The sequence below is a fragment of the Fringilla coelebs genome (assembly GCF_963513975.1).
Source record: "Fringilla coelebs genome assembly, chromosome: 20".
In the NCBI taxonomy this organism is placed as follows: Eukaryota; Metazoa; Chordata; class Aves; order Passeriformes; family Fringillidae; genus Fringilla; species Fringilla coelebs.
The window spans coordinates 2,795,649-2,815,855 of NC_140046.1; the positions used below are offsets into that span (position 1 = coordinate 2,795,649).

A 20,207-nucleotide genomic window follows, 5' to 3' on the forward strand; every position below is an offset into this window, starting at 1 on the left:
GGTGAGCACAGTTAATATACATCAGAACACAAAATGATTTCTCCCATCATCACATTAAAAGCATCATTTACATAGAAATAGCTCATTCAGAAAAAGAAAAGATTTTGCTTATCATTGCCTCAATATGACAAAGTAAACTCTTGATTTCAGGCAGTGCTAATTTTTTAATATTCCTAAACAGGTATCTAAAAGACAGGATGGAGAAAAGCACTGTCATCAAAACATCTAGAAATACAGGATCAGCACTTTATGAAAACCAGCTTTTATTTTTTACATATGAAAACTTAATAAATGGAAAATTTACATGTCTCAGATCCCTTTTCCTGCTTTGATATCAACTTTATTTCCAATCTGACCGCATTCCAGTGAAATACAGTGGGGGCTTCACACAATTGCAGTGACAACCGTTGGGTAACCAAAACCCACGAGCTGGATTTGAAGACAGCCTTCTTAAACTCAAAGAGAGATACCCAAAACCATCCTTATTGTGTGATTGCTTTCAGTATTCCTCGGAGAACTTTGTAGCTCATTAACTGTTGGCTTTCTTTGGGAGGGAAGCAGGGCCCCCGTTCTGTCACGTAGGCGTAGGGAAACCTCAGCACCCAGAGTCCATCAGAGGGAAGGGTGATTTCCTGCTTCTCGGGGTAAAATATAGGACAGGGTGGTGGTCCTGGTTGAACCTAAAGGCAAAAGAAAACATGAGTAGGTAATCAAATGTCATTACAACCTTAAAAGGTAATAAAAAGCAAATGGAATTTTTTTTCAATTGTGTATTAAAAGAAAAATGGAAGAAACGGTGAAGAATTCTCCAATTAAGAAAAACCAACATTTTTTCACCTCTTAAATTCAAATTGTAACTAATAATAATTGAGCAATGAGTCACTGCTTTTCTCCATGACATTTAAAATGACAAAGTCATTCTTAAAGAGTTTATTGCTAGTTTTTTTTTATTTTTTAATAAAAGCCATTAATACAGCAGGGAATGCCAATAACTCAAAAATCCAATATTTTTGTAAACTTACTTTATAGTATAAAGTATAAATTGTATACTTTATACTATAAAGTAAGTACAAAGTATAAATACGGCACATTGAAGCTTAAGAAATCCTAAGTGCTTATGTAACATACTTTTGGAAACAACTGTCTTGGCTGAAGCTGGTTTGAGTTGGAGTTTCTTGAGACTCTTTTGCTGTCAATTAAGGTTAATTGATGTTTCCCCAACCAGCCCTGCCTCTGCTGTTCCCAGATTCCCTGCTGCACTCCCTACCTGAGGCGTTAAGGTGATCTGCAGAGGAGCATCGGGAACCACCACGAAGAGCCTCATGAACTGGGCGTAGTGGGGCTTGAGGCCCCGTCCCTGCGTCGAGGACAGGATGTACAGGGGCATGTCGGAATTGAGGGCTTTCAGGGCAGATTCCTTCGGCCCCCCTCCCATCACCTTCATCACCTTGTCAGGCCCTGAGCACATGAACCTCCTCCCACGTGCATCTTCATACTCAAAGCCCACAAAAGCCCGAGCGATGTCGTCCCTCCGCCGGCCTCTTCCCATCACCACGGCGCTCCTTTTCCCAGGAACGGCCTTGTTGGGAGCAGGCCAGGAATTGGTGTCTAAATCTCCTTCATCTTCAGTTCTCGTCCTGATGACAATGTCCCAAGGCATTAAATAGTTTGTTCCCGGGATAAAACCCTGTTGATCTAAGCCCGTGTGGAAGTTATAAGCCTTAGCAGGCCCCAGTTTGACCAGTGACCAGCTGGAGAATTTGGGCAGAAGGCCTTTGGGGCAGTTGGAATGGAGCATCCCGGGGAGGTACTCGACAGTGGACGCCTGGCGATCCACCAGGCTCGGCCTCTTCTCACCCTTGGAGTCCCCGCTCTGCCCGTGGCTCTCTGCATTGTCCCCTCCACCCTGGGCATCGGGTGGGTAAGTGCCCAGGCTGCCCGTGGACTGGCCCAGGCTCAGGGCTAAGCTCAGGCCTGTGCTCTCTCCCTGAGTCTGAGGCTCTTTCTCTTTGAGTTTCTCCATCTCGCCTTCCGGAGGGGCGGGCGATGCCTCGTCCCGAGCCGGCGCCGGGTCAGGTGTGCTTGGCTGAAATATGGGGAAGTTGATGTGCTCCAGTTTTCCACAGCACTTCTCCTCCAGCAGCTGCGAGAAAGAAAAGGTGGTTTAGTATCCACCCCGAGATGAGGGAGCTCAGAGCCACAACATTCAGCAGCTATAATTAAGATTCAAGAGGTTTGCACCACGTGAAAACCAAAGCAGCAATGGGAACATGGCCCACAGACCTGATTATTTAAAATTCACACAGACCAATACATTCAAAGTGTAAACAGGTGCATTAACTGATGCTCCTGTGTGTGTGGTAAAGACTGGAACTGCCCATCCTGGTCAGCCCATTTTTGCTCCCAGACATGTCTCCCCCAAGCAAAAAGTTGGTAAGGTTAAGAGGAAACTTGTGGTCACTTCAGAATATAGACTCTGCAGCTGAAACAAAAGCATTGCTTGAAGCACCGAGAGACCTAAGAGTTACCTGGTAAAAGTCATAATTAGCTGCTTTGATATCAAAGGGGTCCTCCCGAGGAGCTTGTTTCCTTCCACAGTTACAGGCACCAGTGGAACGAGCCCGGCTGTTGTGGTACAGAATTGGAGGATTTCTGTCTGCTTCTGGCTTTTCCCCTAAAAGCAAAATCAATCAAACCTTGGGCAAATTGCTCACCATTCAAAACTTTCTTTATTCCCTTCATCCATTGCTCCCTCCCTACTATACACAAATACAAAATGTTTGTCAAGCAACTCTCCCCTTCCCACTTTTAATAATACAAAGTTCCAGTGGAGGTTATACCATTAAACCAAATCTTATTTGTTTTCACAACCTCTTCCTGAAGGCTCCAAGTTCTTCTGCCTGCAAGAAACTTGCAGAAGTCAGTTTTGACTCCCTGATCAACCAGGTTATTTAAAACAAAGGGGGATGCTTATGCTTTTCAGAGAACTTTGTTCTTACACTCCTCTCATTAGAAGGACTCCAGTGTAGTTGCTTTTAGCTAGTACGACAGGATCAGAGTTACTACTAAAATCAGACAATCAGAGTAAGAGTTACTACCAACAGTGGACTGGCTCCTAAACTCAACATAAAGGAAACCTGCACAGCAGCTTGGCTATGATCTCGCTGTAGAGATGATCACAGAATCATCTGGGGTGGAAAAGACCTCGGAGATCATCGTGTTCAACCTTTGCCTGGTCACCACCTTGTCAATTAGAGCACAGCACCGAGTGCCACACCCAGTCCTTGAACACAAACCTTTAAAGCTGCAAACTTTCACCTCCCTCAGCATTTCAGAGTCGGTGCTTTCAGCCCAAGACATTTTAACACAGATATAAAACTAAACCATGAAACCAAAGCACAAGTGAGCACCTTTACCTGCTTTGGGGAGCAGATGGAACTTGTGCACGCAGTGCTGGTCTGTCAGGCTCCGCTCCTCGCAGAGCTGGTGCCCGTTGCTCCAGAACTTGTAGCAGTCCTCGTTGAGCTGCATGGCGTATTTGTGGAAGGCTGGGCCCCGGGCGTGCTGGCTGTACACACGCAGGGCCTGGGCCAGCTGGTTCTTGTGCACTGTCATGGTGTAATTGTGGGGCAGGTTGGACTGGTAGGCGCTGTGGGCCATGGGCAGAGCCTTCTGGCAACGGTTTTCGGAGAACTTGGTGTCTATGTCTAAGTAGCCTTCCAAAACTTTGATGCTGCTCATGATTTTTGAGCTCAGCTCACCACAGGTTGGGTCATCGTCTTTGCCTTCGATGGTCACTTCATAGAGTTTTAGAGCAGCTGCCACCCACTTCTGGTAGGTTGGGAGCTCAAAATGAGAGGGCTGTGGGTTCCTCCCCACGCTGTCTTCAAAGCCCTTCTTGCTGAGCACCAGCTCCACGTGCTGCCACAAGAACTCCTTGAGGGTGCAGTCCACGAGCTGCCCAGAGGAGCTAGAGCTGGAGCTGCTGCTCTCTGCATGGAAGGAGAGCTGCTGCCGGCCGTGCCTCATCATCTGATACCTCCTGGGTCCCGACAGGGTGGGAGCCAGCAGCGAGTCAGTCTCTCTCATGGTGCAGTTGCTCCTGAGCTGGTCGAGAAGCATGGCCACGGGATCGTCTCCATCCTGGGGCCCACCAGCCACGATGTACACGAAAGCCTGGTTGGCGGGCACGGTGAACAGGCAGTTGATGCTCTGGTTGGTCAGCACCCGGCTCTTGCGGAAGATGCGGTAGATCTGATCCTCCAGAGCGTGCTGCAGCCTCCTCTTGGGGGAATGCTTCTTGGGGGGTGGCTTTTCCAGGTGACCACAGGGGTCCTGACCCCTGCTCGGCAGCGGATCCACCTTTAGAGCCCCGTTGAGCTGGAAGAGGAAGAGGAGGCGTGGAGGGCATGGCCTGCAGTTGAGCTTCCACTCCTTGCCGACAGGACAGTCCTTGATGGCAGCCTTCAGCGAGGGCAGCACCTTCTGCCGCAGCCCGTCCAGCGCCCTGAACACGCGGTCGTAGGTGATGTCGAAGGAGCAGGTGGGATGCACCAGCAGCAGGATGTGGCACACGGAGAATAGGTAGAGGAGGCTCAGGCAGTGCAGCTTCTCCTGGTGCTTCCAGAACTCGTGCGCCTCGGCGTGGGGCAGCGGGGCCGGGCCTCCGGAGGGGTGGCCGGGCCCGGCCTCCCTGTTCTCGGCCGCCGCCAGGTCCCCGCAGGCGCGCAGCAGCTGCGGCGTGTCGCAGATGGAGGTGAGCACCAGGTACAGCACGCGGCTCTCCTGGCTGTAGTACGCCTGCAGCTGGTTGTAGTCCTTGGTGGCCGGGTCCCCCTCCTGCCCCGCGGCGCCGTCCGCCAGCTCGGGATCCTCCTCCGGGAAGAGCGGGAACACCTGCCGGTCGCACACGGTGCTCACCAGGGCCTCCTTCTCGGAGCACAGCTGCAGCGCGGTTTTGCCGAAGATGCCCACCACGCACACCTCCTCCTCGCCGCCCGCCGCGCCGCCCGCCTCGGCCGCCAGCAGCAGCTCCCGCAGGCTCATGGGCCCCACGGCCGTGCCCATGGCCCCGGGCGGCCCGGCCCCGGGCAGCGGCATCGCCCGGCCCCGCTCCCGGCCCCGCTCCCGGCCGGAAGCGGCGGAGCCCCGGCCCCGGTCCCGCGCATGAGCGGCTCCGCCCCGGAGGGCGCGGACACGGGCACGGGGGGCGGGCGCAGGACCGCGCCGGGGGTGACAGCACAGCGAGCCCGGTGGCTCCGCACCCCCCCCGAGGGGTGGCTCCGCACGGCCGGGGGTGACAGCACAGCGAGCACCGCGGGGCCGCATCGCCCCCGAGGGTCGGCTCCGCACGGCCGGGAGCGCCGGGGGGACCGTGCCGGGATGCCGGGCAGGGCTGTGCCACCGCGCCTCACGCTCTGCCCTGAGCTGTGTCGCGGTCCAGGCATCTCTGCCCATCCCGTGAACTGGACTTGGAAGGAGGCTTTGAGTTCATCGCCTTGGAGCAATGCAGCCTTTTAATCGTGATCAGCCAGCAGTGATACACAGTGCAAGGGCTTCATACATTTGTAGGCACAGACTCGAACTGTTTGTTGAAGCTTGCAGCTTTCCACTTTAATAACGTTAGTGGCATTAAACTGTTGTTTTTCTTTGAAACTGTACAAATACCGTCAAGATATTTTTTGTTAAAAATAAGATATAAAAATACTGAATTTCAGCAAACACATATTTGTATGACAAGCAGCACCAGTGCTAGGAATATAATAGTCCCTGCTTCAGCAGCACCCAGGTGTCAAAAGACTTGGGAAATTTCCTATTTTTTTTCCATTATGAATGAAGATGCAACCAAATTGAGAGACAATACAGAGAGATATAAAACACAATCTGCTTAACAGGGTTTCATAATGCCCTGTTTTCCTGTACACTACATTTACTTACAAATACATGTGCCTGAGTGTAATAAAAATGGGATTCAAGTGGCTTCCTGACCACAAATGGAAAATTGTTCCATAAACCTACTTTCCTTTTCACTTGTCATCAAAGCTGTTTGCAGCACTCAGCCGTGCAGGCGAGGGACTCTTTGGGTGAGCCATCTGTCAAAAGAAGGGAAGGGTCAGGACTTGGATATCTGAGCTCATTATCACTGAGATAAAACAGTGCAATTCTTAACTGGCACCTTAAAACAAACACAACAAATCAGTAAAATAAAAGATGCTATTAACCATCACATTTTGTTTTTCTGCAAAGTGGAACTATGACTGTGAAAGTTGCATTGAGGCCACCAAAAAAGCAAATTTTCCTCTTGGGATTGTCAAATAACCTGCCATGGCATGTCCATTCTGCAGAGCCCTTAAATCAGTAGGGAATTCTGTGGATTTTAAAGCCACTTTATGATTCCAAGAAGAAGGACAGAGTGACTTGCCTGAAATTTGCGCCGTAGTGCCCGTGTCATTATTGGGGTCAGCCCAGAGCCACATTCAGTGTTCTCTTTACTATTTAGAGGAGTGCCACCAGGACTTCTGAAAGGGCAATTCTGATTAGTTTGATTGGTTCTCTAGCTTTTCTAGAGTAAAAAAAACAATTAAAGATAATTGAAAGGAACAGACCTTTGTATATCGACTTTCTTCAGATGCTTCCGAAGATCAATCTGATTTTTAGGGGAGGTACTAAGAGAAAAAAAGAAATTGGTACAATGAAATGTTTCCCACTCAGTAAAAAATGTTAATCACTGTTTAAAACAGAAAAAATCTAATATCTAATCAAGGAAGAAAGCATCTTACATGAAAGATTTTGTAGCATGAGGTGATGGCTTGGATTTAGGTCTCAGACTAACACTCTGTAGATCTGTGACTGTAATTAATGCCCTGCGTGGCTTCACTGGTGATTGTTCCTACAGCAAGGAAAGAAATGTTACCCCAAATAAAACTCCAGAAAAATCTCACTACCCTGAAATCCATTTAATATTTAATAAATCTGAAAGATTTTTGTGGTTTATGGCTTGTATACTTTTTTTTAATTATTAAGATTTGAATGTGCCTTGGATAAAAATAGATTTAGGAAATAAACAACATCCAAAAAGAACCTAAACAAGGGTTTTTTTTCTGCAAACAAAGTTCCAGCTGGCCAAAAGGAGTTGAAAAATGTACTGATAAAACACAAAGCTACATGATGGCCTTAATGTAAAATTAGAGAATTAGAGCTATCCTGAGTGCCAGGTGAGATTGGAGTTTGTCTCTTTATTTCTTCCCTTCCAAAGCCCAGGTGCAGAATTAGAATGGTCACTTGAAACTATCACTGGGTGTTTGGATGAGAATCAGTTTATCAAAAAAAAAAAAAAAGAGGCAGGAAATAGAGCACTTCCAGGGTGGATTTTCCCTTGATTCACCCTCCAGTTTACCTTGTCCATTCTCAGGTTGCTGTTTGTCTTCTTCAGTTTAACATTCAGGAGGTCTTTGAGGGTGATGTGCATGGGCCCATCCTTTTTCACTGGTGGTGCCTGACAGCAAAGAGGTTTGGAAGGGAAATCAGGAATGGAAAGTGGCTGAGCACTCACAGAGTGATGTGCTGATGAGTCCAGGTCCAAAAGGAAGTCAGGCATGAAATAAAAAATAGAGGAGCCTTCTGATTTCCTACCAGTTGAGAGGCTGTGCCCCGTTGGGGGAGGAGAGGAGCTGGAGGCAGTTTTGGTGGAGGCAGCGGCGGTGGTGGAGGAGGAGGAGGAGGAGGAGGAGGAGGAGGGATGGACACAGGCACGGCTGCTGAGGGTGGAGGATCCATCTGTGTCCCCACAGGAGCACCCAGGACTGGCTTGTGACACCTTTGGCAAAGGGAACTTTCTGAAGGCAAAGCTGCTCCTCCGTTCACCTGAAAATGACATTAAATAAATAAAGAGAACAGGAAACCCACCAGAAAAAGTAGGTGGGGTTTTAGAGAACAAAGGTGCTGGCCAAGGCTGAGCTGTAAAGATACAAACAGGACCCTCCAGCTGTGAGGTAGCAGCAGCTCTGAGTGCAGAGAATGCCCCTGAGGAGCTGCCCAGATCTCAGTGATCTGCACTGAGCACAGTTCCTTATCCTCACACAAACAAACGTTACCCTGCCCCAGCTGGACTGAGACTGACCTGGAGGGCTCCCTGTAGCTTGGAAAATTCACTTTCCAACTTCTCCAGCTTCTCCCTGAATGTATTTAGTTCTCTTAAGTAGACTTGTGATGGAAATATGGTGTCTTTAACCACCTGAAAGCTCTAAGCATAAAAAGAAAGAAGATTATGTGTGTTTGTGTGCTGATTTCTTCAGATGTTTCTGAAGATCAATCCGATTTTTAGGAGGGGTAGTAACAGAACAGAAGAAATTGGTACAGTAAAATATTTCCCACTCAGTAAACAGCAATTAATCCCTGTTAAAAACAGAAAAATCTAATATCAAAGAAAGGATCTACCTGTGCAACCCTGCTCTGGCACCACCAGTACAGAAATGATGCTGCTGATGTCAAGGGTCTGACCACACTTTTTACACTGGGCAAGGCTAAAGGCCAGTGGGAGCACCTTGGGGCTGGTGATGAGTTCAGAGGGAGATGAGCTGGTGACCTGCAACAGAAGAGAAGGCCAGAATTTTATTTATCATCTCAGCCTTTAAAAAAGTAACTGTGACCAATCATGTGGAAATTACAAGCAGGTAACAACAGAGCAAATGTGATCACAGAAACCTGGAAAGGCCAAGATACATTTCAATAAAGGGTGGGGGGAAAATCCTATTGGAAATACTTTTTTATTCAAACTGCCTTTCCTGGTTATTAATCGTAGAAACATCTCCAAGGTGACACCAAAAGATACCATGGAGTGCCAACTAATCTTTGCCTCTTTTCCATGAGCCATTGGGAGCAAACAGCAAACCCAAGGATGGAGTGAGAAGGCAAAATTCAAGCAGAGCCTCTTACCGTGGAGAGGGACAAGCTGAGCCCTGGGGGGTTGCAGCATTTCTCTTCTTTTCCAGTCGAAATTTCGCTCGGGCTCTTCGTTTTCGTTTGCATTTCTTATACCTCGCCATTACTGGGGAAAAAGACATTTGAAATGGATGTAGAGACATAAATCCAATTATACATTGGGACAGAGCTGCCACCAAAGAGAATAGCACAGAAATCCAGACAGAATGGATTCCTCTCAGCAGCCTTGGTGGAATTATTATGGACCAGTGATAGAAAACACATCCTTGATTTCATATGATCCACAGGGATGTGTTTGCACACAGGAAGCACGGTTTCATATGGGCTTATTCCTCCCCTTTTCTAGTTGTATCATAGATGGCATTAATAAATAATTATTATAAATACAATAAAAATATTAATTAGTTAAATAAATACACATGAAAAACATTATAAATAATACTATAAATAAGTGTAAATAAGAAAGTAATTAGAGGTATTATTATTAAATAGAAGCGTTGCAACTATTAATATGTAAGCACAATAAAAATAAACAGATGTTCAGTTTTTCATTAACCTGACGTGCCAAGCACCCAATTTGGGGAAAACGACGCTTGGGGAGAACGGTGACAAAAGACACGGAGAAGCCACGGAAGGATGCCGGGGGCGGCCCTGGCCGGTCCCTGACCGGTGATACCCCAGCCGCGCTCACCCGGGACGCCGCACCGAGAGCGTGGATATCTCTCTCTCTCTCACACACACAGACACATCACCTGCACACACCTGTGGCGGTGTCCTGAGGGTGTTCCGAGGGTGTCCCGGGGCCGCCCCGTCCCCCGGGCCGCGCTCCACGCCCGCCGCCGCCGCCGCCGATTCAAACCGCTCCCCGCGCCGCGCCCAGCCAATGGCAGCGCCGCTCTCTGCCGGCGCCCCCACGCGCCGCATGTAAGCCGCGCGCTGATTGGCCGGCGCGCCGAGGCCCGCCCACGCCTCGCGGGGGAGGGGCCGGCTCTGCCCCGCCCCGGCCCGGCCGCGCTGAGGCGAGCGGCGCCGCCATTGGACGAGCGGGCTCGGTGCCGCCAATCGGCTGCGGGCAGCGCTCGGCCGGGGAAGGCCGGCGGGGTGAACCGAGGGAGGAGCGGCCCCGCCGGGGCTACCGGCGCGACCGGGAGACAACCGGGCAGGGGGAGCGGTGCCGCCGCCCCCTCAGGGCCGCAGCGGACCGGCCCGCGCCGCTTCCCGCCAGCGCCGCGCGCCCCGCCCCGGCCAATCGCGGCCGGATCCCACTCCGGGCCAATGGGCTCGGCCGTACCTCGGAGCGGGTTTACATTCTCCGCGGGCCAATGGCGAGCGCGCCCCGCGAGCCGCCAGCCAATGGGAGGCGCGCGGCGAGTGACAGCTGGCCAATGGGCGCCGCCGACTCTCCCGTGCCGCGGCGCGGGGGGTGGGGATCTCCCCGCCGCCGCCTGAGGAATGTCAACTATTCAACATGGAGACGGCGGTTACCAGGCTCGAGACCCTGGTGAGGGCGGGCGGCGGCCGCGCTGAGGGGCGGCCGCGCCGCGGGCCGGCGGCGGCGACGCCTCGGAGGGCGCGGGGCCGCCGCGGAAGGGAGGGAGGAAGGGAGGGAGAAGCGGGCGCGCGGGCGCGGCGCGACGGAAGAGCGGCCCCTCAGCCGCGCCCGCGATTCCCCATCCGGGCCCTGAGCGCGGCCCGCGCCGCCCTCGACGGGGCGCCCGGCGGCCGCGTCCGGGTCAGGCGGGGTTCGGCCGGGCCGGTCCATTCCGCCCCCCCCCCCTAGGGGGGCGGGGCTTGCGCCGCTCCATTCACCCCTCAGCGCGGGGCAGGGCGCGGCCATTTCCCGCGCACCTGGGGGGGGCGGGGGGGTGGGCGCGCTCATTGCCCGCCTCGCGGGGGGACGCGGCCGGGCCGGGCCGCTCCATGTCCCCGCGGCGGGAGGGGGGGGCGCGGGGCAGAGCGGAGCTCCCGGACTAGTCCATTTTTTCTCTGAGGGGGGCGAGGGTGGAGCGCTCACCTGGGCTGGACCATTTTCGCCGCGGGGGGGGAGAGGCGGGCTGGGCCGGTCCATTGGCGCGGGCGCGCGGGGGGAGCGGGGCGATGGCCCCTCAGCCCCGTCCGGCCGAGCCCCAAAATCGCGGAGTTTTTCCTGCTTTTCTCTCCGTTCCCTGCTCTGAGGCAGCCCCTGAAGCACCACGGGGCTGCCCCTCAGGGGATGATGGCCTCTCTGCCAGTCCCGCTCCTGGAAAAGTGGAAAAAATGCAGAAATGAAGCTCTCCCGAAAGAGGGCTTCGTTTTTCGCCTCACGCGTGAGGGCTCTGGGGAGCGGTGTCCAACCAGCCCAGTTCCTCCTCCCGTCCCTCAAACCTTCATCTTCCCGCTACAGAGAATTTTTTCCATTTTTGCCCACAGTCTAAGCTTGATCTTCCCATATCTAGTATTCTGTATTTTTTTCCTGAAGCCTAGTTTAATTTAGAAATAATTTTAAAGATACTTGGGTTAGATGTTTAATTAACCAATTAATTTATTGTCATGGTTTATTTCTGTGTTTCATTGGAAGTCCTGCTTTCAAGTGATTCTCATTTTAGGGCTTCTGAACAGAGAGGTGTTTTTGCCCCCTTTAAGCTAACAGGGGCTTTTATTCTGGAATTTAGAATAATCTCACATCTCACAGCTTTGTGTCTCCTCCTTTCCCTTCTGCTTTGTTGTTTCCCCGTCCTGGATTTCCTGTGAAGTCAGCTCTCTCCACAGAAGTGTGATAAAATAACACTTTTTATTTCCCTGGAGGGTTTTGACATGAATTTCATGGAAAGCTTCCTTCTGGTCTCATGGAAGCAGGGATAAAGTAATTAGTGGGAGCCTGAAGAGAACAATGGCTATGAAAATAATAAAACCAATCAGGTAATCAATGGTTATTTGTGACAGGAGCACCGTAGGAGTGTTAGATTAATTATGGAACAGATCCTAGAGGTGGCAGTGCTTCATTCAGGGCAGTTCAGCTCATTTTTGGCACTGTTCTTTGGGATCCTGCACCTGTGGTGTCTGTCCAGTGCCCTTTTTATGTTGTACTACTGGTGATGATGCACAAAAAGCAGTGCAATGTTAAAAGGGCATTGGCCAGCAATACAATCTGCATTATTCTGTGTCCTTTTCAGTAATATACAAGCCTGAGGCCACAAAATGAGATTGCCACTGGTTTATTTTTATTTATTTCTTCTAAGGAGGAACATTGACCATTTAATGACAAATGCCATCATCTCTGTCTTAGAAATGGCCCAGGTGACTCAGCTCTGTGTACACCCCCAAAAATCCCCTCTCTCCACTCCATTCCCAGCTTTCTTGGTGTTTTTTTTTTAATCCCAGCATCTCCCAAGCCTGGGAGTTCTCCAGCTCTCAATATGTGTTAAAACATCCCCACCATCACTGAGATTTCTGGAACACACCCTCCCTGTGCTGGAGTTCTCACACCCCACTGGCCAAGGCCATCCCCAGAGCTGGGGAAGGAGTGTTTAAGTGCATTTAATGGAGTTTTTAGGTGCATTTTACTGTGAATCAGCACTGGAAATGATAAAGAATAAACTCTGCTGTCTGGAAGATGTTGCCTGTAATGCAGTTTGAGAACATCTGTCTGATGGCAGTTTGGAATCTTAGCTTGCTGTGAGACAAATCCAAGCAATGAGTACACTTGGAAATGAAATTTCCAGTTTAGAAATCACCAAACAGTTTGAAATTGAATTTCTGGCAGATCTCTTGAGCTTTTTGTTGGTGGTTGGGTTTCTCCCCCCTCACGATCAGTGGCACGGCAGATTCTGAATAATAATAAAAGCAACAATAATAATGTGAGTTTTTGTGTGTATGTGTGTTAGGACTCGGTGAGCTTTCACCTTATCCAGCTCTTCACCATCCACAGAAACCTCTGGCTGAGTTGATGTGGTTTTTTTTCCCTTTTTTTGGTGAGTGTGTGGTTGATTGTTGCCCAGAAGTGTTGCTGCTAACGAGTGCTCTGACTTTATTGCACTACTGTGCTATACAGAGAGCAGTGCAATAGTATTGTCAAAGCATCTGAGAGCAGAGCCCTCAGCACTGGCCTCACTCACTCCCTAACATTTCCTCCTAAACCTGTGAGTAAATTGCAAATTTACACATCAAACCCTGCATTTTTCTGTGTGGTTTATTGTAAAATAATCATCCTACAAAATGCTTCTGACCTAGAATGTTAAGGGGGGATTTTTGCAGGTGGATGTTTCCTGAAATGCAGTAAGAAATAAATATTTATAAAAATAAAAGCAGTCATAATGAACTGTGTTAAATGTCTTCACAAAGCTTAAAATTCTGGCCACATTTAGCTTCAAATCCAGTTTTTAATGCCCTGAATCACAGTATGTTAGTTAGCTCCTTATGGAAAGCTTAAATTATCAATATTGAATATTTAATGGGCCATTTTGAAAGCAGTGTTTGTTTTCAGCTTTCCCAAAAACTGATCAGATTGATTTGGTTTTTGTTTTGCTTTTCTCTAGAAAAGCAAAAAATGAAAAAAATAAAAAAAAGCAGAAGAGAAAAGCAAAAAATGTTCTTTTTGAGGTGCCTGCTGTGGAAATGAAAACCTACAAATATTTCTTAGTGGAGGAGAACAGAAACCATTGAGCAGTCAGGGAAGAAATCCCTTGTGAGCTCTTTAAAAATGTACAGTGTGCTGAAAAAGTATTTTATTCTTGGATTTTGTCCTGGCTGGTTTCTGGGGCAGGTGTGGGAAGGAGTTTTGCTGGGCAGATGGTGAGTTATGGCAGCACTGGCTGAAAGCTTTCCCCTTGATTTATAGATGCTGCAGCTCTTCACTAGATTTATTTTCCTTTTCATAAGCTATTATTTGAAAATGTGCTGGAGGTGTGTGAAACATCATCCATCACCCCCTCAGAAAGAGGCTTTTATTGGAGAGTGTCCTGCATCAAATCCTGCTCCTCCAGGCTGAATTTCCACACTCCCAAAGGCATTAATGGCCATTCCTTAAGGCTGATGTTCCAAACATAAATACTGCAATCCCAGCCTGACCACAGACAGTGGATATTTATTCCTTTACAACAAACACAGCCTTGCCTTGGTCCTTAAAAATAAATATGAATGGTCACTTTGGGGTTAATCTTAAAATAACCAGCTGAGGAAGTCACAACCATTTTTAACTTGCTTTCATCATTGTCTCTTCTGTGACTGTAAAATCACTGAATTTTTATGTCAAAGAGTTAATGAGTTGCTTGGGAGCTGGGGAAGCTGCCTTTCTTGAAAGTGGAAGTCTTTAACAGATATTAAAATTGCAGACTAAAATTAATTAAGTAGTAATGCTATCAGCAGACTGTTTTACAAGGCAATTAGACAATTCTCTGGTGGCTTATTTATCCCAAGGAAAGAAAAGTGATGTCATCCATTTTCTGAGCTGTTAGTCAGTCTGGTTTATTAGGGAATAATAAAGTGTATTGTGGACATTAAAAGCATCTGAAAGAACACATCCCTAATGTGTTTATTAATAAAAGCTCTGATGATACTCTTGGATCCTGAATTTACTCAGAATCTCCTCTGTGTAAACTACTGAATGTTGTTAGTTGTTTACACAGAGTTAGTTTTGCTAACAGAACTCTTTATATTTGAAAAAATTAAATTTGAAAACTTTTACGGTCTCTGAGCTTTTCAGAGTGAGGCAGCTGCCTCCTGCTTTCCTGAAACACAGCTTGGGGTTTGTCTGCAGTTTTTGGGTTTTAATTTACTGTGCCTGACCTTAAATATTTTAGTTCCAGAAAGCAGAATCTGATCTGGATTATATTCAGCGCAGAGTGGAGTTTGAAATAATGAAAAATCTTCCTGATGATACAGCAGCAGAGGTAGTGTTTTCAGATGAAATTCATTTTTATTGCATGAAATTGGTAATAAATGGGTATTTTTTTTAAAATCTGAAATATATGTGGCTGTTCTTTCATCTACTTGTCAGACTGTTATTGTTAGTTGTAGTGGTATTGTTGGTATTGTTATTTAATTTTATTTATTTTTATTATTTATTATTATTATTATTATTATTATTATATTCTGCATAATATACCAAGATAAGTGGCCTCATAGGAATTCAAACCAAGCTCCTTTGGTTTCTTGGGATGGTGAAATTCTGCCCTGTTCTGCTCTGAGAAATCAGTGGTGTTAGCACCTAAATTCAGGTTACAGATTCCAGTCTGAGCCAGAACTCCCCCTTGCTCTGAGAGCCAAGATAAACTTGCCAACAAGCAGTGACTAAATTCACATTTGGGGGAGATGAGAGGAGAACAATAAATGCCATCACATAAAGGATTTTATAAGTAAGCCCTTTTCTCCTGTAGGTTTTCACTGTAAAGGATCATTTCATGTTAAATGTCTGACAGCTACACTTGTGAGTGCTGTGTGGCCACATGAATTTTACCACTGGATGTAATTTAAATGTTCTGCTCTCACAGGAGGATCCAGCTGCTCTCCTGAAGGAGCTCCCGGTGCTGAAATCCCGGTACAAATCCCTGTGTGCCCAGATGGAAGAAATTTCCCTGGAGCAGAAGGAATCCATGGAGAGCATCCGTGCTGCCCTGGAGAAAACCATGAAGATAGTTCAGGCACTGCAGCAGCAAACTGAGCTGGAGGTGGGATTTTCATTTTCATCACTTTGTTTTCCCTGCTGGCAAAGAGCACCAACTTTGTAACCTTTGTGTGCCACGCCTGCTTCCACTGGAAACTGTTTGTGCAGACTTGTAGAAGAGCAGGAGATTTTCCCAGAAGGAATGCTGGCAGGATTGGAGCTCTTTTTGTAAATCCCAGCTCCCAGCAGTTAAAATCATCGCTGTTCAGATTGGGAGCTGAGGAGTGTCAATAGAGTGACAGAGTTTGGGTCATTTCACAGGAATTGACACCTCTGTGCACAGCTGTGTCCCAGGGCCACGCTGACAGCTTTTGGGAATACACACCTCCAAGAAAATAGAAAGTGAAACCAGTTTAACAGGCTAAAAAGCTTTTCAATGACAAATGCATTTTCAATGTCTAAAGGGAGAAAGTTAAACCATTGTAACAAATACCCTGGGATTGCTGTTATTCCAAAGCTGTTTTTCCTAAGATAATGTTTAAATTGGTAAAAAACTCAGCAACAAACATTTTCTTAAGTGATCTTCAGACACTGCTTCACTCCTTCACTGAAGAGGTGAAAGCGTTAATTTTGACCCCTTACAAATGAGGTGATTTAGATCAATGTTCTCATGACAGTGCCTGGAGATTGGGTTTAATCTGTCAATAGTTACTGGTGACTTTTGATGGACAAAATAGGCTGTATCAGGATTTAAAAGATGGTAGTTTTATGTCACAAAAAGGAAAATAGATCTTGTTTTACTGCGTTTCAAGGATATTCTGCTCAGAATAATTTTGTACTTGGATTTTCTCAAAGTGGAAGACCCTTCTCTTGAGTTATATGTAGAGCTTTAGGTAAAGATTTTCTTGTACTTCTTGTATTTCCTAAACCAAAGATGGATCAAAATTCTGGAGAAATAAAAGTCTTTAAATTAAATACCTTTTTTCTTTAATTGAAAAATTTCTCTTGCTTGACTAATTTATAGTATTGGTGCTAGAGGAAGATTATGGTTGATTTTTCAGCAACACTTTGCTGGTACATTTGCTTTCAGTGGAAGGAAATCAGGAGTCTACTGTCAGTTTCCATGAGCAAAGGGCTGCACAAACATTGAGTCCCTCTGTAAATATCATCACCTCAGGAACAGAAGGATCAGACTTCTCTGTGTTTGCTTTTTCTTATTTTCCCAGAGCTTACCTCTGTCAGCAGAAGAACAGACTGCAGCCCAGCAGTTAAACTTGCAAACTGGGAAAGAAATGGAATTTTCAGAGCAAGAGGTAATTGGGGCATGGAATGTCAGTATTCCAGAAACCTTTCATCCCAAGTGCAGCTCAGCTGAGGGCACAAGGGGCTGATTTTATGATTTCATACCTCTAAAATGGATGGAATTTTTCACAAATGGGATTAAGTTCCTTAACAAATCTTTTCATTTTTATTCTGTACAGATTAAGCTTTTTTAATTGTTCCAATTAGATGGTCCACAAAGGAGAAATTAGCTTTGATGGAAGACTTTGTTCCTGTTATTTTTTAGTTGGGATATGTTTGTGTTTCTTGGGAATGCAGTTGGTTGCTCTTGTTGATCTTCTTGATAAAGAAACATTTGGGTGGGAGTGAGGGATGTCATTGATTCAAACCAATGTGGGGAGAAATTTAATTTCCTGTGAAATATTAAACAAATTTTGGGATATGAGTAATAATCTATTCTAACTGTAATGCAGTAGAACTTAGATCTAAATTAATACTTGTTAAAAATTCAGATATTCTCCCATAGCTCGAGATGTAATTATCCAATATAATTATCTGCAAATATTTGCTCTGGGTCTCATATTAAAAATACTAAAGAAAGTTAACAGAGGGTGTTTCTCTGCTTGACCTTTTCTACTTCTCCTCACTTCCCACTGTCACAGGACACCTCACTTTGTGTCCCTTTATTGCCACAGTTGGTTTGCATGGAACCTGTCCAGCTCCTGCAGCTTCACTCACCCTTGGAGGAATGATCTCCATTGATGTGAAATGCTCTCCATTTTTGTCCATCACTAATTCTAAATCATGTGCAGTGCTTTCACATCTATACTGGAAAGCTGGAGAGGCTCATCTGACTTGCACATTAATCTTTCTGTATCCATTTTAAACTTAATTTTTAAACTGTGCTTAATCCCTAAGATTTTGCTGTTGACCTCAGTGGCTGCAAGATCCTTGGTTATCCAATGGTAAAATGCAATTAATGTAAATTTCATGCAGAAATAAAAGAGTAAAAAACCATTTCTAGGCAAAACACTAACAAATACTGACATTATTGTTTCTTTTTAGCCATCCTGCCCAGGATCTACAGACTCTGCCTCAGCTGAAGGTAAGTGCTGAAAAAATAAACTTCCCACTGATTTCTTCTCACAGAGGCTGTGATAGGCAGCAACTGCACTGTTCTCATTCAAGCACCAGTATCTGCTGCTTTTATGTGAAGAATTTAGACTTTTCTAGAAGGACCTGACCCCTTAGTTACATTCCAGGAATAGTTGCCATGTTTCTGGGATTGAAGTGGAAAACTTGTGTTTAAGCTCTGGAAGAAACAGTGCACTAATCTTCCCACAGAAATAGCTCTTTTAAAATTCATTTATCCCTGCTTATAGGAAGGAATTTTCACAGTTGTAAAAAAAAAACAAAACCCCAAAAAACAAAGCCAGCTGGTCATTGACAGACCAAATCTGTCAATCCTCATCAGATCTCAAATTAAATGATTTTTACTGAGTCTCCAGATCCAGTGATTGTTTTTCTCTCCTTTCTCTTGCTGGAAAATCTTTCTTTAGTCCTACCTAGGGGTATTATCAAACACTAATGGAAATACTTTCTATCTTTGATGCAATTTCTGAAGAAACAAATATTTTCCATTTCTTTTTTTTTTTTTTTTTTAACAAATATCTTCTGTTTCCAATTTTTTAGAAGCCCAGTTCACCCCACTGACTGAGGAAACATTTATGAGTGTGCCCAGGAGCATCAGAAGCACTGTCAAGTTAGCAGACTTGAATCATTTTTACAAGGAGTTATTTAAACATTTCATTGTACAGAACAACAGGTAAGGCTTGAAGCCATTCATGAAAAGATTTTTGTAAACTGCAAAGAATTTTAGCCTTTTTAAATGAAATAAAAGCAGCTAGCAACTTCAGAGAGCCCTGAGACCAAACCCTGCCCTCCCCTCACCATCCCCTCTGGGGTGAGTGCTGGGGGTCTCTTACAGGCTGATGTTACAAAAAAAGGAAGCTTTAAACTCAGGAATTCTGTCTTTTTAACCCTGAGATTTGCAAAGGACTGCTGGGATTTGAAGTGGCATAGAAAAGTTGATGGTAATCTGAATAAATTTGAGATTTACAGAGCATTCACAAAAATCATTGATTAAACAGAATGTGCTTTTCAGCCTTTTCCTGCCAGATCTGATCTTTGATCTCTGTTTTACTAAATTATTTTTGTCTTACAGAGCAGCACTGAGTCTTTCACAGATGAAAAAGATGAATATAAAAGCCACTGACTCAAAAATTAAAATCCTGGAAGAACTGGGGATTGTAGAACTCGACAAACGAGGAAATGTTAAATTGGCTGTGTGAAAGAAAACTCATCTGACACAGAAACATCCTGGTTCAGCTCCTGGTAATTGAGAAACAAGAAGAGTTCCACTGTAGAGAAGTTGTTAATGTTTCTGTATAAACATTCTGTTGGTAATACTTGAAATTAGAGAGTTCAAGATCACTGAGGCTGGCACTTCACCTTGGCTGTTGGAAGGATTCTGGCTGATGCATTTTTAAGGGATGTTTGTGAGTCATGTGGTGCTTCCACTTTCTTGCTGCATTCCTCTGGGGGTGTTAAAGGCAAATAATCCAAGCCTCTTAATTGTCCTTGCATTCTTGAATAAAGATTTATTATACTTTTGTTTAAGTGACTCCTGACCCTGATCCCTGCCCTGATTAATTTCCCTTTGATGTGAATTCCCTCGGGTTTTTACAGTCCAGGCAGGGTCAGAAGGGATTTCTGGGCACTGCCCAATCCAAGCCCCTAGACTGAAAATTCCCAGGGATGCAGAATTTCCAACCTCTGTTACACTGTGAGAAACAGAACATTTTTTTCTTATGTGTAATATTTCTATATTATAGATATTATACATTCTATATACATTATATACTTTTGAATATTTATATTGCTATATTTCAGCATAATTTGAGAGGGTAAGATACATGAATTTTTATTAAGTTACTGTGGGGTTTTTTGTGAAAAAATTATGTCTGTCTAAGGAGAGAAATTTAACTTAGTGCTCTTAGGGAGGGAAAGGCTGATTTCTGAACCCATCCATGAACTGCTTTAGGGTTTGATGGGAAGAGAAACAGGCTGGGTAGTGAAGAGGAAAGAACAGGGATAACTTGATTTAATGGTGTCTGCTGCCAAGCGTGCCCTTTTAGGAGTAAAGAATCAGTTTCAAGCAATTATTCAGTTTCACAAACTGATTTAGTAGTCTTTAACCACATTGATCTTCTAATAGAGGACTCAATCCTTGCACTACCTACAGCAGTGTTAAATATTTAATTTAAAGCTCGCTACAGTAACTGAAGGCAGCTGTCAGCAGAGGGCAGAAACCCATCCCCGCTCCTGCAACCTCGCAGCTAAGGAA

The 20,207-nt window shown here is 46.0% G+C and overlaps 3 protein-coding genes across 3 annotated transcripts; 1 reads left to right on the forward strand and 2 right to left on the reverse strand.

Moving 5' to 3' along the window:
- Positions 1-144: 144 nt before the first annotated feature.
- On the reverse strand, positions 145-5,119 carry SMG8 (SMG8 nonsense mediated mRNA decay factor). The gene is made up of 4 exons (XM_084219337.1): positions 3,417-5,119; positions 2,529-2,674; positions 1,268-2,143; positions 145-680 (listed from the first exon to the last, which is right to left on the reverse strand). Exons 1-4 carry the CDS (start codon positions 5,098-5,100, stop codon positions 483-485), a joined length of 2,904 nt encoding a protein of 967 aa, XP_084075463.1. The 5' UTR covers positions 5,101-5,119; the 3' UTR covers positions 145-482.
- A 907-nt stretch (positions 5,120-6,026) lies between these two features.
- On the reverse strand, positions 6,027-9,044 carry PRR11 (proline rich 11; the record flags this gene model as incomplete). Its single annotated transcript, XM_084219199.1, has 9 exons — positions 6,027-6,092; positions 6,422-6,518; positions 6,606-6,665; positions 6,780-6,889; positions 7,397-7,495; positions 7,633-7,863; positions 8,120-8,242; positions 8,437-8,584; positions 8,935-9,044. 9 exons carry the CDS (start codon positions 9,042-9,044, stop codon positions 6,027-6,029), a joined length of 1,044 nt encoding a protein of 347 aa, XP_084075325.1.
- A 1,340-nt stretch (positions 9,045-10,384) lies between these two features.
- SKA2 (spindle and kinetochore associated complex subunit 2) lies at positions 10,385-19,484 on the forward strand. Its single transcript, XM_084219124.1, has 7 exons — positions 10,385-10,441; positions 14,718-14,807; positions 15,408-15,584; positions 16,747-16,833; positions 17,867-17,906; positions 18,494-18,626; positions 19,026-19,484. Exons 1-7 carry the CDS (start codon positions 10,409-10,411, stop codon positions 19,150-19,152), a joined length of 687 nt encoding a protein of 228 aa, XP_084075250.1. The 5' UTR covers positions 10,385-10,408; the 3' UTR covers positions 19,153-19,484.
- Positions 19,485-20,207: the final 723 nt, after the last annotated feature.

Bases quoted from the DNA above. Each gene is read 5' to 3' on its own strand.
- SMG8 (XM_084219337.1), bottom strand. From the start codon at position 5,100: ATGCCGCTGCCCGGGGCCGGGCCGCCCGGGGCCATGGGCACGGCCGTG. The intron at 2,675-3,416 runs GTAAAGGTGCTC...TTTTGCTTTTAG, and splicing joins CCATCTGCTCCCCAAAGCAG to GGGAAAAGCCAGAAGCAGAC. The intron at 681-1,267 runs GTAGGGAGTGCA...TTTTGCCTTTAG, and splicing joins AGATCACCTTAACGCCTCAG to GTTCAACCAGGACCACCACC.
- SKA2 (XM_084219124.1), top strand. From the start codon at position 10,409: ATGGAGACGGCGGTTACCAGGCTCGAGACCCTG. The intron at 15,585-16,746 runs GTGGGATTTTCA...TTATTTTCCCAG, and splicing joins AGCAGCAAACTGAGCTGGAG to AGCTTACCTCTGTCAGCAGA. The intron at 17,907-18,493 runs GTAAGTGCTGAA...CCAATTTTTTAG, and splicing joins AGACTCTGCCTCAGCTGAAG to AAGCCCAGTTCACCCCACTG.